An 18,507-nucleotide genomic window follows, 5' to 3' on the forward strand; every position below is an offset into this window, starting at 1 on the left:
TGTTCTTTCTCTCCTTTCAGGTCAAGCTCTCCGATGGGCGGAATCTCTCTGGAATCAGAATGGACCTGTCACCCAAACGCTAGAAACATTCTTTGCACACTTTAGAGAAGTGTTTGGTAAACCTCTGGGGGATTTATCTGCTGGTGAGCAGCTTTACCACCTTAAACAAGACAAAAACTCCATACAAAACTACTCATTAAAATTCCGTACACTAGCTGCCGCCAGTGGGTGGAATGAGTGTGCCCTGCTAACAACCTTCAGACAGCGTTTAGAACCCATGCTGCGACTGCATCTCGCCACCATAGATGACACCATTGGGCTCGAGCGTTTCATTCAGCGTGCCATCAGGGTCTCTGAATGCATGAGAGACAGCATGGATCTAAGCAACACCTTTGTCCTCTGCCAACCAGAACCTCCCCGCTCTCCAGAACCAGCTGAAGAACCCATGCAACTGGACCATTCATGCCCTCCTCAAATTCAAATTTTATTTGTCACAAAATCATACACAGTACGACATGTTGTGAAATGCTTATTACGACTGTCCTACATTTGAAGAACAATATAAAGTAAAGTGTGTGGACAAGAAAGTATAGGGATATAGGTAATAAAAATATATATGGAAAAATAGGAAGAATAAAAACTAACATAGTAGAAATTAGACATGATAAATTATGAAAAACACCAATAGTTATGTAAAGCCGATTGTGTATCGGCTATACATATACAAACGTGTAAGTATAAATAAATAAATAAATAAATAAATATATATATATAATATAATAGTATGATAATATATCTATAATATATAATGATAAAGTGATATAATATTTATAAGTATTTATAAAAATATATAAATAATGTGTATAAACATCTATAATATATAGTATATACATGTATGTAGATAAAAAAGTCAAATAATGTAATGCCAAATAATAAGGTATGTAAAGTGTCAGTGCAGTATGCACACAAAGATGTCCAGTGAGTGTGGTTATTATGTGTGCAGAGTAGTGCAGAGTATACAAGTAGTGCAATTTGTGTGCGCAACAATCAGCTGAGGTAGAATGTAATGTTCATGTGTGGGGTAAGTCTAGAAAGTCCAGGTACTAGGTGTTCTGGTTGAGGGCCTGAATGGCCTGCGGGAAGAAGCTCCTCCTCATTCGCTCTGTGTTTGCCTTCAAGGAACGGAAACGTTTCCCTCACCGCAACAGAGAGAAGAGTCCATTGTGGGATGGCTTCATTATCTTCCTGGCCTTGGTCCAGCACCACTTGCTGTATATAGTGTCCAGGTCGGGAAGCTCGGTGCGGATGGTACGCTCGGCTGATCGCACTACCCTCTGTAGAGCTTGCCTGTCCTGTTTGGTGCTGTTTCCAAACCAGGCTGTGATACTTCCCGTCAGGATGCTCTCAGTGGTGCAGGTGTAGAATGTCTTTAGCACCTTTGAGGGCAGTTTAAAGTCCTTCAGGCGTCTAAGATGATAAAGATGCTGCCGGGCCTTCTTCACCAGGGTGTTGACATGACAAGACCATGTCAGGTCCTGCGTGACGTAAACACAGGTACCGGAAACTGTCCACTCTCTTCACTGGGGACCCGTCGATAGTCAGGGGCTGGTAATTCCCCTCCTGCTTGGTGCTGAAGTCCACTATCAGCTCCTTAATCTTGCTGACATTCAGGAGGAGATTGTTGACCTGGCACCATAAATACAGGTTTCTAACCTCCTCTAGGTAGGCCGTCTCGTCGTTGTTGGAGATCAGGGACACCACCACAGTATCGTCCGCAAACTTGATGTTGGTGGAGCTGGAAGTGGCCACACAGTCGTAGGTATACGACTGTGGTCTGTCCGTCAGGAAATTGGAGATCCAGTGACACAGGGATGGGCTGAGGCCCAGGATCTCCAACTTAGTGGTGAGTATGGAGGGAATTATGTGTTAAATGCTGAACTGTAGTCAACAAACAGCATTTTGACATAATTCCCCCTTCTGCTGTCCAGATGGCTCAGGGCTGCATGATTGAGGTGTGCGATGGCGTCCTCTGTAGATCTGTTGGGACGGTACGCAAACTGTAGTGGGTCCAGGTTGTCAGGTAGGGAAAAAGTGATGAAGTCTCTGATTAGTCTTTTGAAGCGCTTCATCACCACCGAGGTCAGGGCTACTGGGCGGTAGTCGTTCAGGCAGGTGGGCTGGGGTTTCTTGGGGACTGGAACAATGGTGGACTGTTTGAAGTACGTTGGGATTATAGACTGATCCAGGGAGAGGTTGAATATCTCAGTGAACACTGGCACAAGCTGGTCGGCACAGGCCTTCAGGACCCAACCTGTGATGCCATCTGGTCCTGCTGCCTTCCTGGTATTCACTTTCCTGAATGCCTTTCCCATGTCATGCTCAGAGATGATGAATGTGTTTTCCTCTCCGGCATGCTCCACGTGTGTGCTGCCTATAGCGCTGTTAGCACTGCTAACACTGTTAGCGCTGTGAGCTGCAGCCTCGAAGCGAGCATAAAAGGTGTTTAGCTCATCTGCCAGAGAAGCATCTGCATTCACCGATCTGGAAGATGGTGTTTTGTAGTCCCTAGGGTCCCTGCCACAGACTCCTAGAGCCACTCTGTTGAAATTGTGACTCTAGTTTCTGTCCATAGCGCTGCTTCACCGCCTTCACCACTCTGCGGACGCTGTAGGATGCAGCTTTATACTCCTCCATGTTTCTGCTGGTGAGCCCCGTGTTGTACGCAGTGGAGCGAGATCTCAGAGCATTGTAGACGAATTTATCCACCCACAGCTTCTGATTAGGAAATGTTCTGACGATAGTCTTGTGAACTGTGTCATCCGCTAGTTTCCTGATGAATCCCATAACCGCTTCCATAAACATGTTGATGGCATCAGAGCTGCGCCGAAACATGTCCCAGTCTGCATCATCCAGAGCGTCCTGAAGAGTGGCCACCGATTGGTCCGTCCAGCGTGAGACCTCCCTCCGAGCCAGAACTTCCTGCTTGAGCCTTTGTTAATATTTTGGCATAAGGAAGATGGCGGTGTGGTCAGACTTCCCAAACAGGGGGTGAGATTGTGCCTTGTAGCCATCTCTGACTGTTGTGTAGCAGTGGTCCAGTGTCCTTTCACCCCTGGTGGGGCAGCTGATGTGCTGATAAAAGTTCGGTGCTGCTCGTTTGAGGTTGGCTCTGTTACAGTCCACCGCCACAATAAACGCGGTGTCCTGGTGCTGAGTCTGGTGCTGTGAGTGCTTCATGCAGCTCGCATAAAGCAGTGTCCGTGTCTGCCTGAGGTGGAATATAAACGGCGCTGACTATGACTGATGTAAACTCCTGAGGAAGATAATAAGGACATTTGATGGTCAAAAGTTCCAGGTTGGGTGTGCAGAAGCGCGTGAGAGGAACAATGCTTGCGCTGTTGCACCAGCTACTGTTCACCATTAAACACACGCCACCTCCCCTTGACTTCCCCGATTCCAGTGTTCTGTCCATGCGGTGAACTGAGAAGAACTCGGCCAGCTGGATGGCGTGGTCCGGCACCGTTTGGTTCAGCCATGTCTCGGTGAAGCAGAGGAGATTGCAGTCCTGAATGTCTCTCTGGAACTTTACCCTGGCTCTGAGGTCATCGAGCTTGTTCTCCAGAGACTGGACATTGGTGAGCAGACTGCTAGGCAGAGGTATTTGGTGTGCACGGGCTCTCAGCCTGTTCCTGATACCAGCTCATTTCCCCCGGGGCCGCCGCTTCGGGTCGCATCCTTTGTTCTCCCTCAGGATCTCACTCAGCCAGCTTGGATCCGGGGTTAAAAACATCGAATTGTGAGTACATTGTACACCAATAGAAATAAGAGTATCTCTATTGTAACGAATGCGCTCCATGTTGAAGAAATGGCCGGTTTTTCTGAATTGAAAGTTAACTTAAAAAACATAAACAAAGAAAAAGTGTTAGGAGCAGTCGTGAAGGCAGCCGACCTCACCAGCGCCATCTTGTTTCAACCTCGTCTTTGGGTCAGCCAGCAATTTCATCTCTTCGAGCCTCTGCGACCAACTTGGGCTCAAGAAGAAAGTAAATACCACCGAATATCATATCCAGTCTATCACAGGAAATCCCATTGGCAGTGGAAGAGTCAGTCACTGTGTGGATCCAATTCAACTCCAGGTTGGCATGCTCCACACTGAGAACACCTTTTTACTGGTTCTGGAGAGATCTACTGCAGGGATAGTGTTAGGACTCCTGAAATGGGGCAAGGACAACTGCTTCCATCGATGCTTCCCCTCCTTACCGCTACTCAATCCTACCATTCCAGTACTCCCTCTACAGACTTACTCCATAGAAAGTCCCATCCAGAAGCAGTCTTCAAACATACCACCGGAATATGCCCCATCCAGTGACGTTTTCTGCCCTAAATGAACCTCTAAATTACCTCCTCACCGCCCATGGGACTGTGCCATCGATCTGTTACTCAGTGAACCGGTGCCCAGAGGTAAGATCTATCCTCTCTCTCTCCCTGAACAGAATGTCATGGAGGAATATATAGAGGAGGCACTCCAACAAGGCTACATCTGCCCGTCTACATCCCCGGCAGCTTCCAGTTTCTTTTTTGTGGCCAAGAAAGACGGAGGACTACAGCCTTGCAAAGACTACTGAGCCCTCAATAAAATCAGTCAAATATCGTTACCCTCTTCCTCTCATCCCAGCCATTTAGAACAGCTCCGTGGAGCCAGGATCTTCACGAAACTGGACCTTAGAAGCGTGTACACCTCATTCGTATACAAGAGGGAGATGAATGGGAAACTGCCTTTGTAACCCCAACCGGCCATTACGAGTACCGGGTCATACCCTACAGCCTGGTCAACGCCCCTTCAGTGTTCTGGGGTACATGAATGAGGTGTTCCGGGAGTACCTCAATCGCTTTGTCCTGGTCTACATCGATGATATCCTGGTGTACTCCCAGAGCGAGACCAAACATAGTCAACCCGTTTCTAATGTCCTGAAGAAACTTTGTGAACACCAAGTTTATCTGAAAGCAGAGAAGTGTGCATTCCATCAGACCTCAATTCAGTTCCTCAGCTATGTCATCAGCCCCAAGGGTATCCGCATGGATGAGAGGAAGGTGGAAGCCATCTCTACCTGGCCTACCCCTTCTACCCTCAAAGACCTCCAAAGATTCCTTGGTTTCTCTAATTTTTATAGCTGATTTCATAAAAAAAAAAAACTACAGTTCTGTTGTGGCTCCACTAACCAACCTGCTCAGGAATAAACCTAAGTCGTTGTCCTGGACACCTCAGGCCACAAAAGCTATGACAGAACTCCAAATGATTTTCACATCTGCACCCCTCCTGACCCATCCAGACCTGAACAAGCCCTTTATGGTGGAGGTAGACGCATCCACCTCGGGAGTAGGTACAGTACCAAGGCAATCCTCCTCGTCTCCATCCATGTGCCTTCTTCTCAAGGAAGATGACCCCTGCCGAACAAAATTGTGATATTGGAAACAGAATTACTGGCCATCAAACTAGCTCTAGAGGAGTGGAGACACTGGCTAGAAGGGGCCCGTCACCCGTTCTTGGTACTCTCTGACCACTGCAATCTAGAATACTTACAGGAAGCAAAGAGGCTTAACCCCAAGCAGGCCAGATGGGCCCTCTTCTTTACCCAATTCAACTTCACCATCTCTCACCATCCAGGGACCAAAAATACTACAGCTGATGCCCTTTCCCATCTCCACACTCCAGAAGCACCTCCCAAACAGGCTGAACCGATCATTCCTCCTGAATTACTTATATCCCCTATCCAGTGGTCTCTGGATGAAGACATTGCAGCCACCAGCTCCTCCGGGCTGTCCACCTGATCGCATATACACTATATTGCCAAAAGTATTCGCTCACCTGCCTTGACTCACATATGAACTTAAGTGACATCCCATTCCTAATCCATAGGGTTCAATATGACGTCGGTCCACCCTTTGCAGCTATAACAGCTTCAACTCTTCTGGGAAGGCTGTCCACAAGGTTTAGGAGTGTGTTTATGGGAATTTTTGACCATTCTTCCAGAAGTGCATTTGTGAGGTCACACACTGATGTTGGACGAGAAGGCCTGGCTCTCAGTCTCCGCTCTAATTCATCCCAAAGGTGTTCTATCAGGTTGAGGTCAGGACTCTGTGCAGGCCAGTCAAATTCATCCACACCAGACTCTGTCATCCATGTCTTTATGGACCTTGCTTTGGTCACTGGTGCACAGTCATGTTGGAACAGGAAGGGGCCAGCTCCAAACTGTTCCCACAAAGTTGGGAGCATGGAATTGTCCAAAATGTCTTGGTATGCTGAAGCATTCAGAGTTCCTTTCACTGGAACTAAGGGGCCAAGCCCAGCTCCTGAAAAACAACCCCACACCATAATCCCCCCTCCACCAAACTTTACACTTGGCACAATGCAGTCAGACAAGTACCGTTCTCCTGGCAGCCGCCAAACCCAGACTCGTCCATCAGATTGCCAGATTGAAAAACGCGATTGGTCACTCCAGAGAACGCGTCTCCACTGCTCTAGAGTCCAGTGGTGGCGTGCTTTACACCACTGCATCCGACGCTTTGCATTGCACTTGGTGATGTATGGCTTGGATGCAGCTGCTCGGCCATGGAAACCCATTCCATGAAGCTCTCTGCGCACTGTTCTTGAGCTAATCTGAAGGCCACATGAAGTTTGGAGGTCTGTAGCGATTGACTCTGCAGAAAGTTGGCGACCTCTTCGCACTATGCGCCTCAGCATCCACTGACCCCGCTCCGTCAGTTTATGTGGCCTACCACTTCGTGGCTGAGTTGCTGTCATTCCCAAACACTTCCACGTTCTTATAGTACAGCTGACAGTTGACTGTGGAATATTTAGGAGCGAGGAAATTTCACGACTGGATTTGTTGCACAGGTTTCATCCTATCACAGTTCCACGCTGGAATTCACTGAGCTCCTGAGAGCGACCCATTCTTTCACAAATGTTTGTAAAAACAGTCTGCATGCCTAGGTGCTTGATTTTATACACCTGTGGCCATGGAAGTGATTGGAACACCTGATTCTGATTATTTGGAGGGGTGAGCGAATACTTTTGGCAATATAGTGTATGTCCATAGATCCCAGTGTCACCGGCTTACTCATTTGACGTACACTTCCCTGGGCACTGGTCACCCTGGAACCAATCAAACCCTCTTGCTACTACAAGAACACTTCTGGTGGCCAGGAATGGCTCAAGATATCAGAAGGTACATGGGGGGCTGCCAGGAGTGTGCTATGGCCAAGACATCACGACATCAAAATTGCTTCCACTACCCACTCCTCAGCGCCCCTGGTCACACCTAGGAGTAGATTTCATAACTGACCTACCACCCTCTGAGGGGAACACTTATCCTGGTGGCGGTAGACAGATTCTCCAAAGCCTGCCGTCTTGTACCCCTCAAGGGCCTACCTACTGCAATGGAAACCGCTGAGACACTTTTCCAACATGTCTTCAGAAACTTTGGTTTACCTTGAACAGTCTTGAACAGAGGGCCCCAGTTTGTTTCCAGAGTCTGGAAAGCTTTCTTCTCTCTTCTAGGTGTGACAGTCAGTCTGACCTCAGGTTACCGACCTCAGGTTACCACCCTCAGTCTAACGGCCAATCTGAAAGGAAGATTCAGGAAATTGGCCGTTACCTCCGTACCTTCTGTCATAGCCACCAGAACTCCTGGTATCGGTACATCTCATGGGCCAAGTATGCACAAAACTCTCTCCGTCAGACAGCCACAGACCTCACACCGTTCCAGTGCATACTCAGCTATCAACCACCTCTGTTTCCCTGGTCTGGAGAACCCTCAGAGGTGCCATCAGTGACTCACTGGTTCCAGGAGAGCAAGAGAGCGTTTGGGAATCAGCGCATCAGCACCTCCAATGGGCGGTAAGATGGCAGAAGTTTCACGCCGATGCTGGGAGAGCCACCACTCCCACATATTGACCAGGGCAAAAGGTTTGGCTCTCCACCAGAGGCATTCGACTATGCCTCCCATGCAAAAAGTCCCAGATTCATTGGTCCCTTCCTTATCACAAGACAGATCAACCGAGTCACATATGTACTCAAATTACCACCACAATACAGAATTCACCCCACTTTCCACGTATCCTTACTCAAACCATATTTCACCTGTCTCTACTCTTTCCAGAGAGTCTGGTGTGGTTGACAATCCCCCTCTCCCAATGGTGCTAGATGATGGCACCATATATGCTGTCAAAGAAATCCTGCTCTCCCGGCGCCGTGGTGGTCTTTTGGAGTATCTGTGGACAGTATTTGTGGACTAGGAGGGCTACAGCCTGGAGGAAAGATCATGGGTTCCCTGAGAGGACATTCTGAACCCCAACCTACTCTCAGAGTTCCACACAGCTCACCCCGAGTGTCCAGCACCACGCGGCAGAGGCCGCCCACCACGGCATCGGGGTCTTCAGCCCTCAGGAGCTGGCCGTGGAGAGGGGGGTTCGGTCATGGGTATACCAGACTCCCTCACCAACCAATGCACCCAATCATCCGAATACTATACTAGCACACCTGCACCTAGTTGCATTATTACTTCCACTCCACTATTTAAGTGCACTCTTTCCACTCAGTCACTGTCTGATCTCATACATGATTCACGCCGAAGACTCCATGACTCTCTTCGCTACGCTACTCTATGCTACACCAGCTGATATTCTTAGTACCGGTATCTACTTCTTCCACCTCTCTACCCATTTTACGAAAATTAATAAACCTACCCATTTTGGGTTTTGATATAAGTCTGTGTCCAGTCTGGTTAACGTTACAAAATGTTAGTTAAATGTACTCAGCTTAGCTGTCAATCACCATCCATCGCTGTTTGAGCCAAAGTGGATTTAATGGAAGACAACCAAGGAGGACTCCATTTTTGAAAGCAAATCATAAAACAGTGATACTGGAATTTGCCAAAATGCATATTAACAAGCCACAAAGCTTCTTGTAGAATTTTCTACTGTGAAAGATGGAAGAAGTTCAGTTATGTTCTGGGGCTGCTTTGCTGCATCTGGCACAGCATGTCTTGAATCTGTGCTGGGTACAATGAAATCTCAAGACAGGTCAAGGCATTCTGAAACGAAATGTGCTGCCCAGGTGTCAACTGTAGCCACGACCTCCAGCCAATGAGAGAGCAAGTCAACAGGTTGAGGTCACCAGAAGAAAAGCAGCAGCAGCAACATGGCTTCAAAAATAGTGTGGACACAACATTTATTTTAATAAATTAACATTTATTTAGAGCGAGACTCCTGCCGACGTCCATTTTCAAAACAAACCTCTACTGAAAGTCTCTTGTCATTTCCGGATCCACCTGTCGTGTGTGTTTTCCTGACAAAACATGGTTTGGGGACGGCGTTGAGTGACAAGAGTTGATGTCAGATCGTGTGGTGTGCGACCCTCTCTTGTTGAAGCGTCGCGTAGTGTGAACACCACAAGGACAAAAAGACATACAGTGAAGTCATGTAGTCTGAACAGCAAAGCGATCTGCCGACGGTTAAAGTCTTGTAGTGTGACCAAGCCTTCAGTCGCAGGTCATGGGTCCTCCAACAGGATAATGAACCAAAACACAAAGCAAAAAGCACGGTTAAGAATGGTTAAGAACAAAACATTGGACTATACTGAAGTGGCCTTCTATGTGCTATGATCTAAATCCTATTGAACATCTATGGAAAGAGATGAAACATGCAGTCTGGAGAAGGCACCCTTCAAACCTGAGACATCTGGAGCAATTTGCTCATGAGGAGTGGGCCAAAATACCTGTCAACAGGTGCAGAAGTCTCATTTAGAGTAAACGATAGCATGGATATATTAGCAGCATGCACGCTAGTGCCTACGCAAAGTATTGTTCTACCTAGTTGTACCAAGCCTTGTATTCTTGATGTTGTGTATGACCTTGCTTTATTTTGATCATTGTGTTTTCACTTTTCAGATTTGTTTGCTAGTTTGATTGTTTGGCTGATTTCTGATTTGTTTCCACCTGTTTGCCATTTATGATTTCTGAATGTGGTTTGCCTCTATTAAATCTGCATATGGATCTATTACCCTATGCCTCAGGAGTTTTGTTACAGAATGCCACAAAAGATCGTGCAACAAAATATTAAGATAAAGGTACCATCATCTTTGTCCAGGCCAGTTTCGTTAGTTTGTTTCCTTCTGCTGCTTCTGTTGAACCACAATTCAAAAGCTGTCTGATGTCTGATTTAAATGAATCAATTTTCAGTAATTTTTTTTAATTTATTATTACTTTTGTCAGTTTTAAGTTATTTCAATGACCATTGTGGGTTTTTCTTTCTTTAATGGAAGGGTACCTACAATTTTGTCCACGTGTGTATCAATTCTGTTTGTATTTCTTTGGCAAGATTTTGTCATTTATAGTATTGTGTGGTAGCGTGATTGTGTTTAGATTATTGCTCTATAAGAATACATCTAGTTTCCTGTTAGTTGTTTTGATTGTGTTTCACTTAAAGAAAACACCTATGCTTGCATCCAGCTGAAAAACACCTGAAATTCATCTCACAAGTGCCTTCTGCCTCCTTATAAACCACTTTAATAGGAACACCTGAATTCTTACATGTTCGTGAAATTATCCAATGAGTCAATAATGTGATGAAGGGCAATGTAAAAAATTATTCAAATACAGTTGTGATATGTATCCATTCATCCTACACATGGTTGCCAACCCAATGTGTGGCTCAACACTCACAAACACAATTTAGAGGTACAAATCAGCCTACAATGCCTGTCTTTGGACTGATGGAGGAACCTAGAACAAACCCCAAGTGAAAAGCATAGGAAGAAAGTGCAAACTCTATGAACACAGGATGGAGACAAGACTCAAGCCCCCAAAACTGGAGTTACAAGGTGAACATACCGACCACTAGGTCACCTTGAATCAATATATAGATAAAAATGTTATCATAGTGACTCCGTGGCATGGTTGTCGGTGCCAGATGGGCTGGTTTGAGTATTTCAGAAACTGATGATCTCTAGAGAATTTCATGCACAGTATTATCTTACACAAAATATCCAAAGAGTTGCATTAGTGCAGGATGAACCATCATGATATCACACTTTCTCCAGTTCTGATGTTTGGTAGAAACATTACCTTACCAGTTCTAAGAATAAGGTACTTGATAATGAGAATAAGCTGCTTGCTACCAATCAAAACTCAGGGTACACTGTATATTTTTGTTCATGCCTTAATTTTAATAAAGACTTATTGCATTTCATTCTGAATTAAAATGTAAAAACAGTAGCTTTCCCCAAACACATAGCTTTCTTATAGTGATGAGGAATATTGTGGAGCTCAGCCTATTTATGAACATTCAAAAAAGCCCCTAGGGTAAAGCTACTTCATGAAGCTAGCTGAGAAGTCAAAGCTCAATCAAGAATACTATTAAAATTTTAAGTAAATCGTTTGAGTTGTTTAACATATTTTTAATATAACTACTAATTCCACTCCCCAATATATTGATAATGCAGTGAAAGCATCACCTGATTGTTATTGCTATTTGTTCTTATTCTAATTTCCAGCAGAAACCAACTGAACAGAGACAAACACATGTTTTGTTAACAGCATACTCCTGATACAAATTGGTATTAACATGTTCAAAAATCAACAATTCAAGCAGGTAGAAGTGAGATAAAAGTTGAAAATGAGCCCTGTCACTTCATGATATTTAAGTATATACTTCTAGAAACTATGATCCAGAAATGAAATAAATCCATGCTGGAAACTGAGTTTTATGCAGTGCTGCATTGTAATCAAATATTGCTCAGTAACCTTTGCGTTTAAAGAACTGAGCCCGGGCCACCACATCACTGGAATAATCATCTCCTGGGCTGCCGATGTCCATGCGCTCATATGTGCGGACGTTTCGTGGGCCTAAGTTGTAGGCTGCGATTCCTCCTGAAACAGGAGACAGACATGACAGGAGATGATGATAAAGTAAGTGTGACGATCAAGACAGTTTAAGAAAGGGATAGAGACATAGTTTACAGATTATACCATGGTCTTCTTATAGCACTGTGAATATACAACCTTCTGTTTGACAATTAAAGCAACAGTTAGATTTAAATGACCTTTAAGTTGGTGCTCCTTGGGCCAGGTGTGGAAATGCACTTTAACTGCTTGAATACATGCTATTAGAATATCGGTGCCTTGGGTGAGGTGTTCCTCGCTGTTCCAGGCTCCCTTTGGAGTGTGGTGGCGCTTATCAACCTAAAGACAGTAACCAAAATCAAATCAATTCCCTATGATTTTACATCTTTTTCTATTTACTTTTGCATTTTCTTGTGATATTTTAATGCAAAGGTACAGTAAACACTGTACATTAATAACATTATATCTTACACCTGAGTGAGTTCACAAACTGAGCAGGTGAGGGTTAAGAGTTTTTGTTAAGTATTTCGGTTATGTGATTTAAGCAACAATATTAAGTTAAGTTCCTTATCCACTGAGCCACTGCTTCCCACAGAAACTGGATAAACACCACCGTGTACACAGCCAATGAAGAAAAAACCATGACCAGTTAAACAATTCCTGCATTAAATGAATTATATTTTCAATAAGGACTTTTACCTTTTAAAGTGATTTCATCCTTAATCACTCGCACAGCATCATAATCCAAAAGCCCCACCCTACTGTGCTGACTTGTATTTCTAACACAGATTAACTCACAGCCACACCTTTCAACAACTGCAACTTCCACATTTACCTCACATCGCAACTGAATTACACAGGCTTTTATTGTAACCCAACCTGCATGAGTCCAAAACCATTGCCATGGTCTCCCCAGCCATTCACAAGAATTGACCCAGCCCTGGACTCTCTGGATATGATACCTGCGATGACAGCTGGGTCCATCTGCTTAGCTCTGCCAACTTTGATGATAACGTTCTTGTACTGCTCCATCTTCCTCAGATCATTCTCAGCCAGTTTATGTGAAGCTTCCACCCCTATGGAAGCAAGCAATCATCATTACCTTCTATAAAAAGGTTAAAAATAAAAAAGTTTATTTTCAATATCCATACAAAAATTATGATTCGACACCTTTGATAGTGAGCTTGTCCTGCCTAGCTGTTTTTTCAGATGCTCCGGTTGTGCTGATCTTGGTAATGTCTCCATAAATGCAGGCTAGGATGGACAAATAAAAAAAAAACTGAGATCCTAGAGGACGAACCAGCAGTGCGCTTGCATTTTAAACGATTTCTATAACTATAAAGAATGAAAGAGAAACCAAAATATAATGAAAAATATCAAGCACTTAATACTTAATACAATGTTATTAGTAAACTAGTGCAACTAGTACAATTAACACTAATACGCAATATGGGTCAGAAAATAAACTCACCCATGTTGCTGGTTGTAACTTCCCTGCCCAGAGAAAAGAGCTGTAAGTTAAGACAGATTTAACTGGTAAATACTCCTAAACACTTCCTCTAAATAAAGAAGGAGGAGACATGTTTCAGTGAACCACAACAACATCAATTTGTTTGACTCACCAGTCAGAGCAGCCTCCAGCTCAATGTTTTTAATTCTACTTTGTCTATTTTCATGACTAAGTAGAATTTCCAGTTATGATGAGATGAAGGTGGCATTACTTGCAGCATGTTTGCATTTAACAATACATAAATCAATGTAATTGTTAATAGTTTACCATCAGTTACCACCATTATATACATCAAAACAGCAGGGATCGGGAAATCCATGAATTATCCATGAATCCATGATACTTACGTGTTATTTTAACATATTTATACTTGAGAATGATTAAAGTTGAATAATAGTGTACTCTACATATCAGTTAAATGTACTCAGCTTAGCTTTAGGTTTGCATGCATTCAAGTTAAATGTAAAATAAACTCTACCTTCTCATGCTACACAAAAATCTGTAAGTCTGAAAATGAGCATCCCAGGCTCTACCTCAGTAAAATAGTTAGATATTCATGGGTAAGGCTTGTATTAAATCACAAATCATGAACACCATCCAATTTGAAAACTCGTGTTGAGGCACATTTTGGTAATTTGCTAGCATTAGCTGTCTAGCTAAATTAGCCTGCATTGTTTGCTAATGTCAGTTTAAACTAGCATCAATTTTAGTAGCACACATAACTGGCTAGGCAACAAGTCAAATTTGAGAGCATAAAACAACTTAAACTACATCCTTCCCACACAGAGAGTATAGGCAATTTTGCTTTCTTGACTCCGGGGCAGGCGGCACGGTGGCTTAGTGGTTAACATGTTCGCCTCACACTTCCAGTGTTCTGGGTTTGAGTCTCGCTCCTGCTCACTGTGTGTGTGGAGTTTGCATGTTCTCTCTCCCCCATGTTTGGTGGGTTTTCTCCCACAGTCCAAAGACATGCTTCTAGGCTGATTGGAGTCTCTAAATTGCCTGATTACCTGTAATGAGTGTGTGTATGCCCTGTGATGGGTTGGTGCTCTGCCCAAGGTTTATCCTGCTGTGATGCTTGAGATAGGCTCCCTGTGACCTGAGAATGAATGAAATGACTCCTGGGCATGAATTTTTGCAAAATCCTCTGAAAGAACTGGACTGGCAAGGCCAATTAAATTGCTCTATAATCTAAGAAAATATAAGTAGGTAAGTAAGTAGGAGGTTTGCTCTAAGTCAGTATGAGGAAATGAAAGCTGATAGTATGTCCTCCTGTATTGTTCTTTTGTTGTGAAACCCAAATGCCTTTGTATATGTATAGCAATACAAATAAATAAATAAATAAATAAAAATTAGCATTGCTTTTTGAATATTTTCTGACAGGACTGTTTTTTTCTTTTAAAAGGTAAACTAAATGAGCTAAGGCACTAAATATTAACTCAATTCTAGTGGCAGCTCCTGACAAAGCTGCATTTTTTGTGTACCATGCAAAGGGAATTTCCAGATTTGCGATAAGTCCAGTGCTTACTTCCTCCTTTATTTAAAGGAAGTGGCTACTTGGTAAACCCACTTGTCTTTTGTCGGCCAAAGTGACCTGCACCAGAAACCAGAACTGTTTTCTCACTGGAAAAAGATGAAACTCCTTCAACTCATTATTGGTGAGTAGCTTTACGTATTTGTCACAAAAATATTAGAAGAAACAATTATGTAATATCTGAAATATATTTATATATATATATATATATATATATATATACAGTACCAGTCAAAAGTTGATGTTTATTTCTTTCTACACTGTAAAATGCTGAAGGCGGCTGAAATACACAATAATCTCGTTTGAACAGTTGATATTGAGATATGTCTGCTACTGATGCTCTGTAAAGCCTTCATAACGCCTCTAATCTGAGGTGCTGTTAATTGGTGATTTCTGAGGCTGGTAACTCTAAATGAAGTTCCCCTCTGCAGCAGAGGTCAGTTTTGGTCTTGCTTTACTGGGATGGTCTTCATGTGAGCCAGTTTCATCATGGTGCTTGATGGGTTTTGCAAATGCACTTGACAATACTGTTCTTGCAAGAACTATTCCAGAACACCTGACCTTCGTGTCAGCTGACTGTTTTTTGTTGTCATTACATATGGATCACTTAAGTCCATGTGTGTTATTTCATAGTTTTGAAATCTCCAGTATTGTTCTAGAATGTAGAAAATAAGTCACTAAACAAAAAACACTGAATTAGAAGGTGTGTCCAAACTTTTGACTGGTAGTGTATATATATATACATATATATATTTATATATATATGTATATATATATATATATATATATATATATATATACATATATATATATATATATATATGTATATATATATACAGTATCTGTGAGTACACTCCTCACATTTTTGTAAATATTTTATTATACCTTTTCATGTGACAACACTGAAGAAATGACACTCTGTAGTGAGTGTGAGTGAGTGTACAGCCTGTATAACAGTGTAAATTTGCTGTACCCTGAAAATAACTCAACACACAGCCATTAATGTCTAAACTGTTGGCAACAAAAGTGAGTACACCCCTAAGTGGAAATGTCCAAATTGGGCCCAAAGTGTCAATATTTTGTGTGGCCACCATTATTTTCCAGCACTGCCTTAACCCTCTTGGGCATGGAGTTCACCATCTCTCTCTCTCTCTCTCTCTCTCTCTCTCTCTCTACATATATATATATATATATATGTAGAGAGAGAGAGAGAGAGAGAGAGAGAGAGAGAGAGATTGTAAAATAGATTGACTTCATATTACATAAACAAGTTTCTATCTCTGTAGGAGCTCTGGTGGTCTTTTACGCATCAGCCCTTTTTTTTTCCATTTTTGGAGATGTCATGAAGATCGACACGACTGGAGCTTCTGAGCAAACAGCTCGCCAAGACAAACTGACTGTAAAGGGTATGTCTGCTTACATTTACTGTATCTCTTGTGTCTGTGGCTTGAATCTTGAATCCAGCATTTAAGGTATTCCTTGTTAAAGGGGTCCAAGCTTCATATAAACTGGCTGAGCACGATCTGAAGAGGATGCAGATGTACAAGACCATCATCATGAAAGTTGGCAAAGCTATGTTGATGGACCCAGCTGTGATCGCAGCTATCATATCAAGAGAGTCGAGGGCTGGAGCAGCACTTGTTAATGGCTGGGGAGACCATGGCAATGGCTTTGGACTCATGCAGGTTTGTTTAATGCAGTGCTTCTGTAATTAGTTAAAGAGTCAACATCCTCTATAGTAGGGTTTATGTGGTTCTTTCTGCCGTTGTGAAACTTGGGCTATTCCAACTGTTGCAGCATTGCTTTTGCTTCACTTTCGGTGACTAAATGATCTTCTTTCTCATATGAGTTTTGATTTCTTTCTCTAAGATTATAAAATTAGATGTAACTTCAATTTCTCTAGGTTGACAAACGTTACCACAAACTGAGAGGAGCCTGGAACAGTGAGGAGCACCTCAGACAAGGCACTGGGATTCTGATTGACTCTATAAAACAGATTCAGAAAAAATTCCCTAACTGGTCCAAGGAGCAGCAATTTAAAGGTAAACAGGGCATGCTAAGCTCTTCCTCTCTTTCAAGAAGCCCTACCTACCCCTTATTCCAAATCATGTTGATTTTTTTTCCCCAACAATCGACTTACTGGAAGTCAATATTTTGATCATGAAAAAAAATACAAAAAATGGTATAAAGTATTTTTTATTTCTTGGCTTTGGTTGGTTTATTTCTAAACCCAAACCACAGATTTGCTGAGCTTATTGTTGGCATTAGTGGTAATTACATCTTATGAAACACCCTATAAATCTCCTGGACTGTTCTTCACTGACACACCTATAACACATCGTCATCATCAGTGATCATGTGAGCCTGAGGTAAGGAGAATCACCTGGATTCTTCTTGAGTACATGCTCATGCACGCCAAGCCTTTTTAACATCGTCATAAATCAATGCATATTGCTTTGATACAGCCAATTTTCCCATTCTACATGTATTGGATCACTGACAGGTAACAGACATTGATTCTGCAATACTGAGTGAACTTTAATATAAGATATTTTCCAGTCCAAAGCCTTGAAACCCTGCAGCAGCTTTTACTTTTGAGTTGTCTTTCTTTTGTTAGGATTGCTACTTGTATCTATAGAACTTGCAAATAACAAAATCAGCTGAGATTCAGGAACTGAATGTTCACAAGAACCTGAAACAATCATGTGAAGATACTCACCGAAACAGAAACAAACTTTTTTTCCAGTCTCAGCTGTCCAGATTTGGTGAGCCTGTACCCATGACCGCCTCAGACTCATGATTAGATAACTGCAGGAATAGCAGGTGGATGTGTTCCTAAAACGTGGATATAATTTATAGCTTTTTTTATTTTAAGCAAATCATATGGAAAAAAAGCCTGCAGTTCCTATTATTATATATTAATATTATATTACATCAACTAGCACGATTGTAAAAGATGCCCACCTGGACATTTTTTGGAAAAAAAAACAGCACCAAAAAATCATGTACTGTAGCTTTAATATCCCAATCAGCAATCATGAACATACTTAATAAGATAAACCTTCCTTTTTTCCCTGATATTCTTTACTGCGATTTATTCATGTCACTTGACTTCTGTTTCCTGTTTCAGGGGGAATCTCAGCCTATAACGCTGGAGTAAGAAACGTCCGAACCTATGAGAGAATGGACATTGGGACCACAGGAAATGATTATTCTAATGATGTCGTGGCCAGAGCCCAGTGGTTCAAACGCAACGGCTACTGAGCAACATTCATATTTTCCACGATGAACTGCAAACTGTTCAATAAATGCTTATTTTGTATTGATAAAATAAAATAAAAATAATCCTTGTATTGATCGTTGATGTTTTGTGTTGTTATGTAGCTGTTTTACGACTCTGTAATTGTTCTCAGGCATCAATCACGGTGCTGGTTGCAGATATTGAAAGCATTAGCATCAGTGGGGAGTATTTTCACCTCACATTCCTGAGCTCTGGTTACAAATAAAAAACAAGTTTTACATGTTCTTCAAATGTATGTATATGGGTTTCTTCCAAAACATGC

At 42.6% G+C, this 18,507-nt stretch overlaps 2 protein-coding genes across 3 annotated transcripts; one reads left to right on the top strand and one right to left on the bottom strand.

The window, feature by feature from the left end:
- Positions 1-6,288: 6,288 nt before the first annotated feature.
- On the bottom strand, positions 6,289-13,654 carry LOC131357302 (lysozyme g-like). 2 transcript variants are annotated; one of them, XM_058396193.1, is made up of 6 exons: positions 13,523-13,654; positions 13,372-13,411; positions 13,071-13,154; positions 12,780-12,976; positions 12,101-12,239; positions 6,289-11,927 (listed from the first exon to the last, which is right to left on the bottom strand). In XM_058396193.1, the coding sequence occupies exons 2-6, from the start codon at positions 13,373-13,375 to the stop codon at positions 11,794-11,796; spliced, it is 558 nt and encodes a 185-aa protein (XP_058252176.1). In that variant the 5' UTR covers positions 13,376-13,411; positions 13,523-13,654; the 3' UTR covers positions 6,289-11,793. The 2 variants fall into 2 exon arrangements, with proteins under 2 accessions (XP_058252176.1, XP_058252177.1); XM_058396194.1 differs by lacking the exon at positions 12,101-12,239 and having other exon boundaries at positions 12,863-12,976.
- Positions 13,655-14,948: 1,294 nt separating this feature from the next.
- LOC131357373 (lysozyme g-like) lies at positions 14,949-18,470 on the top strand. Its single transcript, XM_058396322.1, has 5 exons — positions 14,949-15,068; positions 16,231-16,350; positions 16,433-16,629; positions 16,848-16,986; positions 18,075-18,470. The coding sequence occupies exons 1-5, from the start codon at positions 15,044-15,046 to the stop codon at positions 18,206-18,208; spliced, it is 615 nt and encodes a 204-aa protein (XP_058252305.1). The 5' UTR covers positions 14,949-15,043; the 3' UTR covers positions 18,209-18,470.
- Positions 18,471-18,507: the final 37 nt, after the last annotated feature.

This window comes from Hemibagrus wyckioides, linkage group LG08 (assembly GCF_019097595.1).
Source record: "Hemibagrus wyckioides isolate EC202008001 linkage group LG08, SWU_Hwy_1.0, whole genome shotgun sequence".
Classification (NCBI taxonomy): Eukaryota; Metazoa; Chordata; class Actinopteri; order Siluriformes; family Bagridae; genus Hemibagrus; species Hemibagrus wyckioides.